The sequence below is a fragment of the Amborella trichopoda genome, chromosome 8, assembly GCF_054954075.1.
Source record: "Amborella trichopoda isolate Santa Cruz 75 chromosome 8, AtrichopodaSantaCruz75HAP2 v2.0, whole genome shotgun sequence".
NCBI classification, from domain to species: Eukaryota; Viridiplantae; Streptophyta; class Magnoliopsida; order Amborellales; family Amborellaceae; genus Amborella; species Amborella trichopoda.
The window spans coordinates 35,317,138-35,330,579 of NC_142343.1; the positions used below are offsets into that span (position 1 = coordinate 35,317,138).

At 35.8% G+C, this 13,442-nt stretch overlaps 1 protein-coding gene across 1 annotated transcript; it reads left to right on the forward strand.

Moving 5' to 3' along the window:
• The first annotated feature begins 7,287 nt into the window (after positions 1 to 7,287).
• LOC18423467 (laccase-12) lies at positions 7,288 to 12,667 on the forward strand. The gene is made up of 7 exons (XM_006828068.4): positions 7,288 to 7,628; positions 8,546 to 8,697; positions 9,186 to 9,430; positions 9,539 to 9,667; positions 9,786 to 10,384; positions 10,804 to 11,170; positions 12,300 to 12,667. The coding sequence occupies exons 1-7, from the start codon at positions 7,482 to 7,484 to the stop codon at positions 12,428 to 12,430; spliced, it is 1,770 nt and encodes a 589-aa protein (XP_006828131.2). The 5' UTR covers positions 7,288 to 7,481; the 3' UTR covers positions 12,431 to 12,667.
• Positions 12,668 to 13,442: the final 775 nt, after the last annotated feature.

Sequence of the window (13,442 nt, forward strand, 5' to 3'; positions counted from 1 at the left end):
TTTAGATTACGGCCCCCTTAAAATTTGATCGAAAGTCTACGTTTGAATCTTGGAGGGGGGGAATACATGAATAGGTGATTCCGACCATCACCAAAACTGGATCCTTCAGCTGTTTTTTTTTTTTGGATAATTCAGGTGGGGATGACGCCCACTGAATTAGTTAGTGGTTTGTTGACGGGGGGGGGGGGGGGGGGGGGGGGGGGGGGGGGGGGGGGGGGGGGGTGAATTAGTTAGTGGTTTTTTTTAAACTGTGAGGGGGAGGGTGGGGGGGGGGGGGGGGGTGGTGAATTAGTTAGTAGTTTTTTTAACTGAGTGGGATTGGAGCGGGAGGGGGGGTTGGTGATTCAGACCACTCACCAAACTGGATCTCCTTAGCTTTACTTTACTCACCAAATTGGATCTCTTTTAGATTTACCCTTTATTTATGTATTTATTATTTTATTTTTTATTTATTTTTTTTAGTTTTTTTTTTTGGGGTAATTCAGTGGGAATGACGACTCCTACCCGTTTTTTAAAAAGGGATAGCCGTTTTTTTTTTTTGGGTAATTCAATGGGGATGACGACTACTCGTTTTTTAATTACTTAGTACGCAATTGACCTCCACAACCTCAGCCCCTTTCTCTTGAAATTGTCAATGGGATTGGAAGCCACAATGCGCAATTGAATGTGTGCTACCGTCACAACCTCAACCCCTTTCTCGAATCATTTAGCTGTTTATGTAACATATCATGCTCTTTACATAACATATCGTACTATAAAATGGCAGTAACACACTCCATATCTCAATTGCGCATTGTGGCTTCTAATGACAATTTCAACCCCTTTCTCGAATCATTTAGCTGCCATATCTCAATTGCCCATTGTGGCTTCTAATGACAATTTCAGCCCCTTTCTCGAATCATTTAGCTGTTTATGTAACATATCGTTCTATAAAAGCTACGGGTGGGGTGGGGTGGACTGGGCACATATGAATAGGTGATTCAGACCACTCACCAAAATTGGATCCTATAAGCTATTTTTTTTAAAGGGTACGACGATCCTATGCGTGGTAATTCAAAGGGGATAACTATCCTACGTGTTTTTTAAATAGTCAATGGTTTTAGAAATCGTCAATAGGATTGGAAGCCACAATGCGCAACTGAGATATAGGATGTGCTACTACCACAACGTCAACGCCTTTCCCAAATCCTTTTTTGTTTATGTACCTATTGTGCTATAAATGCTAAGGCATATAATTCAAAATGAGATAAGGTAGAAGTCAATTCCTTTGATTGGCTCTTAGAAGGAAATAAAAAAAATTAAACAATTTAAATTATGAAAAGCAAAAGAGAAGCAATCACGCAAAGTAATATCCTCCATCCATAGTTTTCAAGGGGTCGATACCACACGAGCACCTGGGTTTCCTACAATGTACTCGCACCTTGCCAACCTTCAGATGCCAACAATGGATGGAGAATATTATTTCTTTGCTCGAAATCTGTTAAAGAAAAAGTTCAATAGAAAATAGTTCAATATTTCATACTTGAACAAAGGATAGCAATTCATGGATAGTTAAGTCCTAGAGCAAAACTTTGTCATTTGGAAAGAGAGACATTTATGTAATTGCTCCTCTAAATTAAGGTCATTTAAAAAATCTCTTCCAAAAGTTTGATTTTAGGTTTGTATACATTTTTTGAATTATTTTATTTTATTTTATTTCCCATATTAGCTTTACTCAGGCCTTGAAAATCGAAAGTTCAATTGTTTTTGCCCATAAACTTAATTTAGACCTTAAGATCCAAAGTTGTTCCAAATATCAACTTTTCTTTTGAGTTATATAAATATCAAGTTTGATCCTTTAAGATCCAAAGTTGGCTTTTGTTCATATACATTAACTGCGGAACTTCAAGTATTGAAGTTGATTAAAAACCGCTTCAATTGCCTCTTTATCGAGCAAGAAAATTATCACACTTGAAACAATCAGCAAGGAACACTCATTCTCTAAAACTGATCATCTTAACTAAATAGAAGCATATGCACATAGGAAAATAACAGTTATAATTAAATTGAATACGCATGCCTACACATTTTTACTTATATTTTATAACTAAAAACCTACAATAGCATAATAGAGACATCTCATAGGAATATGTCATTTCAAAAATGAATAATCAATTGTTAACGAGGATACATGACTTAAATTCTAACTTTTCAAACAATTTTTTGGCCTTGAAGGTCTAAAAGTGTTGTAGGTGAGTAAAATTTATTTTGTTCCTCATTAAGGACCTTGAAAGTCGAATTTGATATTTGAAACAATTTTAGGCCTTCGAGGTCCAAACTAAGTTTATAGCAAAATAATATCAAACTTTAAAATAAAATTTTTGGAATATGAGCATAAAATAAAAAATTTCCCCTTTTTTTTTTTTTTTTTCTTTTTTTTTTTTTTGAGGTGGGGAGAGAATACAAAAATCAAAATTATTATTATTTCTTTAATGGTGATCATTTGGGGTCCTACACATATGGATCTGAGAGGGTCTCATAGGATCATTACTCTTAGCATAAATATAAGGAAAATTTATCAAAATATTCAAAGAGATAAGCTATTTAAAAATTTGTCTTTTGAGACTATTTCTACTCACGGCCATGTATTATTTTATTTTATGGGGTATTTGAAAATTAAACCAAAAAGATATGGGCAAAGTATTCAATTACAAATCTCTCATGGGTAATTTGAAAAAATTTCCTAAATATAATAACTCTTATTAGTTGCTCAAAAGTCCAAACAATTTCCAAAAATATTTTACTTAATTTAACGAGACTTGTCACTTGTTAAAATGGAAAAAGGGCCATTTGAGAGAGCGAGAGACAAAGATAGAGATGCCTATCCGTATCACCATGTCCCATATCTTCTACCAAAAATGTCAAGTTTCAAACAATAAAATAAAAAAACTACTTAGGAACGCAACTTCTTGTCACTAATGTTTGGTGTAGATAAATGAATTTCAACCTTCATCAATATGATGTGAAACAAAATTATGCAATTAGTTGACTTCATTGTACTTCAAATGGCCCTTTTTTTCTTGATAAAGAAAAAAGTGTGGTAATAGAAAGCAAATATGGAGAAACAAGTGGCGTTTGTCCTTATTTAAGAGAGACTTAAAGCCCCAAATTTACTGAGGCCATGCAACTTTAATTGTCTTCATTTCGGTCAATTTACTGTTCAATCAAGACCCGCATGATGCGCTAAATAAGCAGTCGTACATGTGTCCAAATTACTTTCGGCAAGCTCCAAATGGGGGACGTCTCTCCCAGTTGTAAGAATGGCTAATGAGATGAGATCCGGTTAAAACTTGGTTTGACTCTAGTTGAAATGGTAGGGCTGGATTTAAAAATAAAAAATAATTTAAAAATATAACATATATTTAAAAAAGGAAAAAGTTGCTTTATGGGAAAAATTAAAGGTTCACTGTAAAACTCACAAAAAAATAGCAATTTTCACGTTCGAAAACCTTTGAATCGATCTTCTCGTCATTGGCCATTATTTTTTGAAAAAATTAAATAGGATTTCTAGTTTTATAGATTGTAACACATTATCTAGACCATCCGTTTTATATATCTTTAATGTTTCTTTAGCTAAATTTTTTTTATAATTGATAATAAAAATTGATTTTAAAGCCATTAAGGAGATTTCTCAAGCCCGAAGTGCTTTTTGGATGAGGTTCCGAATTGAGGCTCTACTCTTTTTCATATGGCCTGGGCGTTATAGAACTGCATCCTTGAAAACATTGTTCGACTTTATATTGCTCTCCCAACTGATAAAAATTCAGTCTACTGATTTAGTTGAAGGGCAAATACCAAATTTTAATATGTTATAAAAATTTGAAGAATAAATCGGGCGTTCGAATCGGTAACAGCCTGGTTTTGGTGACCAAAGTTGGGTATTTTTTAAAAACAATTATATAAAATCTCAAAGAATAAGGGATTTTGCTTGCAATGTATTTTTTTTATGTTTTTCATTATTAAGGCAAAAATTGGAAATTGTTTTTGGGCATTTTTCTACTTTTGAAAAATTTCAAAAATACTCTTAGATACAAATTGATTCTTTAAAATCCATTTTTTTCATTAATTTTTAACTTCATTTGGATTTACTTTTTTAATCATTCTTTAAATATATTTTATTAGATTTTTTTATATTTTATATTTTTTAATATTTTTTTGACCGCGAGACTTGTTGGTTAGAACAATTGAACCGGCCAATTTACCAATTAGGCCAGTTAAACCGCATATGGGCCCATGTCCAATTGACTGTCAATTCGATTTTTCCTACACTGGTTAAAAATCAGTTTTTGCCCATTCACAACTAAATTCGATGTTTGTTAGTGACCACCAATGTCCGGTCCAATCTTGACAACACTGATTTCTACTACGAACAATACCTAAAGAATAGTAACAAATCTTGAGAGAGAAATGGATGACTTTTTGCTACCAACAAGTTGAAAGAGAGAGAGCGGGTATTGCACGTTGCAGCAAGTACCAACTAATCTTGTTCCAATCCAATCCTATGGAATTCAGGTATCAATAGTTGAAAATCCCATACTTGTTCCTCCCTACAAGAAGCAATAAGTTGAAGACACCTCAACTCCTTTAACCAACTGCCACTAACCTAAAACACACAGAATAATGTAGAAGATAACAACAAGAAACGTTCGAGAAGTCAAAAGTTTAGTACTTTAAACCTAAAAATGACAGATTATATGACCCAAAGTATGTGTAATCTCCATAGATCATTACTTAAGTTACCTTACAATAAGTTGCTGATTCACTCCTAAATACTCATTGAAAAGTAAAAGTTGACAATCAAAATATAAGTAAAATTGGCTATTCAATGATCTCTTCATTGTTTTACCTCAAAAAAAAAACAGAAAATTGATCTAGTAATTGACAAAGTATTATATATAAATTAAATGGTGATTTATATTTTAATAGTGATTAACACATTCTTATATGGACGAGGCAATATGGAGTACATGACTTCTTAACAACCCTAATAAAAAATCCAATCCTTGCCCATCAGCACTGAGAAAGTTTTCATCACTAAAATGATTAATTTTTGTCCCTCGCTTGACTTAAATTTCTCACTTTGAGTAAGCATCTATAGTTTGACCTTTGCCTTAAATATTACTATTGGTATAGTGATAGTTTCTTTGAGATATTAAATTGAAGGAGGTCCCACCTTCCTTGACACTGAAGTTATAACAAAATTTTAAGAATCCTGCCCTAATAATTCAGTATTTCCAACCAAAACATCATGCATGACATTTCATGATTAGAAAGAATCCTGCCCTAATAATTCAGTATTTCCAACCAAAACATCATGCATGACATTTCATGGTTAGAAAATTTTGTAAGAGGTGCAAACAAATAATATTTATAAGAAAATGTATACAATGAGAATGGTCATAATCATCATTGACCATTTGTAATCAGGTGGTTGAGAATGTGTCATTGTTTGGGCACAAAGTCTAAAATAAAATCTTTTGAATGTTGTTCCACACTTTTATCTATTAGATTTTACATCCAATAGCTAAAAGTGATTGTGACCTCTTTACACCAAAAATAAATTATTTTACGGTATACAATCCCTATTTATAATGGAGTGTTTATAGAAAAAAACTCATTTTATTCATGACATCTAAAAATAATTCTATATATTTCATATTTTACACCCAAGTCCCATTTTTTAGAGTACATAATGTATTTTTATTTTATTTTTCTCACCATCGCGCACTTGTAAAAGTACAAAAAAGCCATTTGAAGAAAATAAAATTGTTAATAATTTATATTATTAAAATTTATATTTTTATTTTACAAGTACGTGATGGTGACAAATATGACACCCAAAATTTGAACTTAAGGCAATGTATAAATATAAAATTAAAATATACTATATCCTCTAAAAATGGGACTTGTGTGTAAATATGAAACACAAAAAACTACTTTTAATTCCCCCCAAAAAAAAAAAATTGAAGTTTTTCGGTAAATGTATCTTTGTAAAATATTACTTCTATTCTTAAAAGAATTCAATTCACCAAAGCCAAGGAAATTACAGCTAAATATATTATCATATATCAACTTAACCCATTAGTGATACATGTTTTATGAATACCACCTCATGCCTGGTTGAATTATTTTTATGAATACAAATGGTTGCGTGTGACTAATGGGCTCCTTGTTTTGATTTTGCTAACAAAGAAAGCAGTTAACCTAATCAGGAATACCAAACATACTTTTAATTGATGCCCTGTGAATTAAGAAATTTCCATTTCCTTCTTTTAATGGTTTATAATCTTATTGGGAGAAATCCATCATACTGAAATTGGTGGGGTCAGCATAGAAAAAAAATAAGTAAAAAAAGAAAGAAAAGGGTCTGGTTCTAATTAGGGATTAATTATCAGCAACCAGTACTAATCAACCTATTCTTCACATACTGACAACTTAGACTAAAACCAAATAAAACTAAATATCTGCATGATGTGAAATATATGGTCGCTAGCAGTTTGTTATGGCATGTAGTTTTCGTACTTTTATTCTCAATCGATGGCCCAGTAATCGACACACCATCTAACTTATAATGATATTTAATAAAAATAAGAGAAAATTATTGTTCATTGAATATCATATTTACCCTTGTCTGAATATTTTAATTGGGGTTAAATGTAAATGAAAAATATTTTAAACTGACATAGTAAAACTGACCAAGCAAAGAGAAGTGGTTAAAGTTCAAAAAAAAAAAGAAAATGTAAAGAGAAGTGGTCAAAGTAACAAATTTTCTTTTGGGCAACAAGAAATACACAAGGAGGATGAACATTAAAATATACAGAGGGTCTTTGCTTAACTTATTAGGACGTCCAAAAAAATTCCTAAGGTTGGCACAAAGAAACCTATAAATCTCAATGCAAATGAAAGCTAGGTCACAAAAAAGAACAATGAGCATAGGAATTCCCAATTAATTAAAAGATTGAAACATGAGGATTAAAAATAAAACATGATATTGGGAATTCCAATTGAAAATTGAATGTTGGGAATGAAATGAAACCTTAATTATAGGATTCATATGAAATAGAAAGTTGGCACTTGAATAAATAAAAAAAGAAAAAAAAAAAGCACCATATGAAATAGAAAATTGGCACTTGGAAAAAGAAAAAAAGAAAGAAGCGCCAAACCAAAAGTGGGCCACCACAAGGAAAAGACTTAGGGAACAAACCATGAGGAATTGATAGGCCTAGTTGATACAACTACCTATACTGGGCAATGAAGGGGTTGAACCATTCATGGTGAAACCCAAGTTTCAAGTAAATAACATAAATCAAAACCTAATCCTCCTAACTTTCAAACAACCCATTGCCCAAGATTTCTATATAATGAGGAGTCCTCTCACTTGGTTGCATCACAAAGAGTTTTTGAACTCTTAGTGTATTAATCCAAGAGAACAACCAAAGGTGATGGCCTGGTTTAGAGGTACTAGCAACCGTGGTTTCTCTTCATGGGGACATCAAAGTTTACTGTTGGTAGTGGAGCTGGTGACCATTGTGTTGCTTTGTTGCATGACTGTCTATTCAGTTGGAGAGGTTCAGACCCACAACTTCATTGTAAGTAGCAGCTCAAACAAGTAAATAGTGACCTATAACAGTTGCACATCACAAGCCTACTAGGATGTTCTAAAGCTCAAAGCAAGCTCATTAGTTCAGCCACTCTTAGTGCACAATACTCTCACATTTTCTGCTTTTTTTTCTATGAATTTTTAACTTGTGATTTTGGTACGAATGGATCTCTATATGTCACAATACGGCACCCTGGCCTAGAAGCCATTCCTTACTCCATCACTCACCCTCTCTCTCTCTCTCACACACACACACAACACACACAAACACAAACAACTCTATCTCCTCTGTAATTGACATAAAATCACAAAATAATTTGTTTATTCGCTTTATTTCCATTCTTTCCCACAGACATAGGTATAAGATTCTCTTCCTACCCATCTCTCTCTAATATAAAACAGGTATAATTTGATTTTATTGCTTTATTTCCTTCTTTCTTGTGACATCTATACATGAAATATTCTACTTATTTTTTGTTAGTACTCTCTCTGTCTCTCTCTCTTTGGGACAAGAATCATACCTAGTACCCTCTCTCACTCTCACTCTCTCTCTCATTCACACACAAGGATACAAGTTTTTGTTTTTGCTTTATTGCATTAGGTTTCATGTGCCTCATGGCGCCTCTTTTTTATTGGCAAACCACGTGTGCCACATCATAGTCAAAGGAACCATTACTTGAAAGTTCCTCCATCAAAGAATAAAGGTCCCAGCCCCTCAAAGAAAACCAAAATACCCTGATAACTCCAAGACCTCTTTTCTATGTAATTATTAAAGAAGAATCATTGCTAGCCCACTACATGTAGTTCGTGCTCTCTACTGACTGCTAATTATTATTTGCTCAACCACTAATGCAAGAAAGAAAGGAAAAGGGAAACTTCTAACCACTCGAGCAATGATATGAGCAGATACAGTCCACAAGGGTGACTAGATTATGCAAAACCATCAATGTAATAACGGTGAACGGTCAATTACCAGGCCCAACCCTTGAAGTCAATAACGGTGACACCCTCATTATTAATGCTGTCAACAGGGCAAGATACAATGTCACCCTCCATTGGTAAGCAAGAGACAGAGAGAGATATCATAATAACCAGAGTATAATTACTCGGGCAAGCCAAATCGGACACACCCCAGAATACTTATTTAATATTTTTTTGGATTATTTCTAAAATACACACATCAGAAATTGGCTTTTTCAAAAACCATTTTTTTGCTACTGTTTTAACTATGTGTTCTGTTTAATCTCACTTTAAACATATTTTTCAAATTTTTTGGAATTGTTTTTTATCACACTTTTTGGCTTGGCCAGGACCTGGCCTGACTAGGGCCGAGTGACTCAGACTCAGCCCGAGGTACTTGGCTCAGGCAGGGGCTGAGTCCCGTCCCCGAGTCTTTGCTTTTACACTGATAATAACTATTGAAACCTTAATTCCATGGGATTCTTATGAAATTTAAAATTTTTTGAGAGAATCTCATGCAAGACAGTTTGAGGGTGATAGCATATGAATGTGGTTTTATTTTTCTCATTCTTTTGGTATGTCTTAGGCATGGGATCAGACAAATTCGAACAGGGTGGGCAGATGGACCTGAGTTTGTCACGCAATGTCCAATTCGACCTGGTGGGAGCTACACTTACAGGTTCACCATTGAGAATCAAGAAGGCACATTATGGTGGCACGCACACAGCTCATGGCTACGGGCCACTGTGTATGGAGCCCTCATTATTCACCCTAAACCTGGTGCTTCTTACCCATTTACTAAGCCCAAAAGAGAAGCCCCCATCATTTTAGGTAAAATCTCTCTCTTCTGTGCCTCTTATGAACTTTTTTTCCCTAAATCTTTGATTCATTGATCTTTTTCTCTGTTAATTAAGCATTTGATTTGTGTTTATTTGTCAGGGGAGTGGTGGAATAGGAACCCAATAGATGTTGTGAACCAAGCAACTCGGACCGGAGCGGCGCCTAATATCTCGGATGCTTACACCATCAACGGCCAGCCCGGAGACTTGTACAACTGCTCTAGCAAAGGTACTCAGTAATTGTCTTGAACCAAGTGATAAAAATTAACCTCAACTCCTCTAAGCATGGGCAAATGACACGATTAAGCCTAATTCTGTGAAATCACATGTGCTTGTTGTCCTCGCAGACACTGTGGTCATTCCAGTGGCCTCTGGCGAGACCAACCTCTTCAGGATCATCAACGCTGCACTCAATGCCGAGCTCTTCTTCAAAATAGCCAATCACAAGTTTACAGTGGTCGCTGTCGATGCCTCATACACGAAGCCCTACACCACCGATGTCTTGATGATCGCCCCTGGCCAAACCACAGACCTTCTCGTGACAGCTGACCAAGCCCCCGGCCGATACTACATCGCGGCCCGGGCCTATGCTAGTAACATAAATGTTGCCTTTGATAACACCACCACAACAGCAATCCTCCAGTATCAGGGCTTACCTTGCCCTGCACCCGGCACTTCGGCCCCGCAGCCTATAATGCCATCCTTGCCTTTCTATAATGATACAAATACTGCGACTAGGTTCACAACAAGCCTCCGGAGCTTGAACTCCAGGGAGTTCCCAGCTCGTGTGCCGCAAAGTGTGGACGAGAATTTGTTCTTCACTGTGGGGTTGGGATTGTTTAACTGCCGTACGGGGCAAATGTGTGGAGGGCCAAACAACACACGATTTGCTGCCAGCGTGAACAACATCTCATTCGCTCTTCCACAAAGCTTGTCCATTTTGCAGGTTTGGTGCTGTCCCCATGATCTTCAAGATGAATCTTGAAATCTCCCCTGTTTTTCTTTGTTTTGTCACTAATAAATAAAATAAAATAAATTGAGAAGAATTTAAAAGATGGGGATTAAGAAACAAGTAGAATAAAAAATGAAAAGTTTACAAAATTTAGGTGATAAAATGGCTATTTTTTCTAAAACTATAAATGAGGTCGGAATTGAGGGACACAAATTCCATTTGCCCTGATCTTTTCGGGATCCCCTGGACTCAACCAGTCGCATCTTGGTCTGATCATGTAACAGCAATGCTGCAAGAAGTTGTGTTATTGTCTGAGTAGTTTCATTTTTGACAGCATTTCAGTAGTATTATGAATATTAGCATCACAGCAAATACGACCAGTAGTAGCAATAACATGGAACTCTATGTGACAGGCACACACATACGGGGTAAACGGGGTCTTTACGCGTGATTTCCCACCAGTGCCACCAGTGCAGTTCGACTACACAGCGCAGAACGTGAGCCGCGCACTCTGGCAACCGGTGCGGGGCACCAGGGTGAAGCAAATGAAGTTTGGGTCAGTAGTGCAAGTGGTGCTGCAAGGGACCAATATAGTTAATGGTGAGAACCACCCCATGCATCTCCATGGCCACGATTTCTATGTTCTCGCTGAAGGATTCGGGAACTTCAATCCTTCAAGGGACACTAGCAACTTCAACTTAGTGGATCCACCATTGAGGAACACTATGGGTGTTCCTATTAATGGATGGGCAGTTATCCGATTTGTAGCAGATAATCCAGGTAATTTTTCTTTTTTTTTCCTCTTTTCGGTTGGTGGTAATCCATGTGGCTTTATAGTCTAGCATCATGTAGCTACTGGTACATGGATGGTCGTAGTTAATGAAAATAAGGGGTCTGATTGACCTTTTAATAGAGATTAAAGGAGGATGGGAAAGGAAGACATTAATAATTCTAACTTATCAAAATTTAGAAAAGTTTTATGTGAATCAGCGGGTGCACGAGCCCGCTGACCCACAAAGGTCCATCTTAAAGATGGATGTTGTGTAAAGTGCATTGGACATAAATAACATGTCGACGGTGCAAAAACATCCCAAAAAAAAATATAACTTTTATTTTTTTTCTCTCATATTTGTTTTCACCTTGGCTTAGATCTTGAATCCCTAAAATTTTGAATCAAAGATCCATCTTTAAGATGAATTTTTAAAGGCGAGACACATGTGCATATATGAGTTGACTGACACATAGAAACCCAATCCTATAGATGTTCTCTTACCTGGGAATATAACATTTTCTAGGAGTGTGTGTAATGGCGTAGGTGGAAGGGGTATTAGCATTTCCTTTAAAGGGAATGGAAGTATTGAAGGTCATTTTGAGTTAAGGGATGAAGAGGTCTGTCTTGCAAAATGCAAAAATCGATAAGCGGTTTGGTCCACAAAAGATTGGTCCTCCTGGTGGATAAATAGTTGGGTTAGTTTTAATTAACAAAAAAAGAAAAAGTAAAAATAATATATTTAAAATATGAAATATATTAGAAACAAGTTACTTAACGTTGATTTGCTTGTCCAACAAGTCAAGATCTACAAGAGCTCTTTTGCCAACACAGGTCAATTATTAGTTTTGACTAGTTTTTTATCAAATTCAAGTTGTATTTCTGGACCAGACTGATCAAAGCACCGATCTATAATAGAATTATCCAGACAAGCTAATTGGATCCAGTCCTCATAATACTAAAAGTAATTTTAGGCAAGACCTCCCTCACACGTACACTACAATGGAAAATCCGGTGGAATAGGAAACACTGGGTGGCATTCACATGTCATACAAAGTTCTAAAAGAATCTTCTTTCTTTGCTTAAATTTTTGCTTTGTAATGAGTTATTAATATGGATTTATAAATTTGTACTTTTCAGGAGTATGGCTGATGCACTGCCATTTCGATGTGCATATCAACTGGGGCTTGGCCATGGTCTTCCTGGTCGAGAATGGAATATCTGAATTGGAGAGTTTGGAGCCTCCACCAATTGACCTGCCCCCATGCTAAGCACATCACATACTCATTTCACCATCTCTCTCTCTCTCTCTCTCTCTCTCTCTCTAGTTTAAATGGAAGCATTAGGCAAGAGACTTTCTTCTGATCCTTTCATTTTTGTTACTTGAGGTGCATTTGGTTTTCAGTATCAGATGAATTTTGATTAGAATTCTCTTAAGCATTGCTGGTCCATTATTGTATTACAATTGCATACCACATTCTCAATGAATGGCTTCAAAATTTGAGTTATCGTTGTGCTTCACCTTGATTGGTTTCATTTTCGATAGCACAGATTTGATTGGTTTCGATCCAACAGTTTAATTATGTTTGAGAAATGGGGTCGGCGGGTTTAATTGTTCACTCAACGGTTTCAAGTCAGCTAAAAACTCCCAAGTCACCTCATTAGTTTTCAGTTTTTTCGTTTTTGTTTTTTCAAATTATAAAAAATGAGAATATAGGGGAACTTGGCAAAACCAGTGGCTTCGGAGCTGGCTAGGGTGGTTCAGAGCCAGCTCTGCGATTTTAAAATACTGGTTTAAAATGTCAAAGTCCATTAGTATCTTTTACCAAAAAAAACCCAATTACTAGAAGAAATGCCAAATCTTTCCATGTATGTGTACATGAATGCCCCCAGGCCATTATATTCTCATATTTTTTGTCATCGTGATTGATCTTTTCAACACTCAGCCGAAGTTAAACTCAGACTAAGGTAAAACTAGTCTTCTACAAACCTATAGAGTAGGAAGTGAGCAAACAAGCACACAAGACGTGAACAAGTTCTGCACAGAGAGCCATAGCCCACTCTTTTGGCTCAATATACTTGTATTCAGCCACATATGCCCTTGAACAAGTTTTGCACAAAAGCCATAGCCCACTCTTTTGGCTCAATGTACTTGTATTCAGCCACATATGCCCTTCAAGGGTCAGGGCAAGGGGTTCATATATACCCGACTTTACACCTACACAGTCACCCTTAACCATATTTGCTATTAAAGCATGCACCTCATTACTACTCACCACCTGG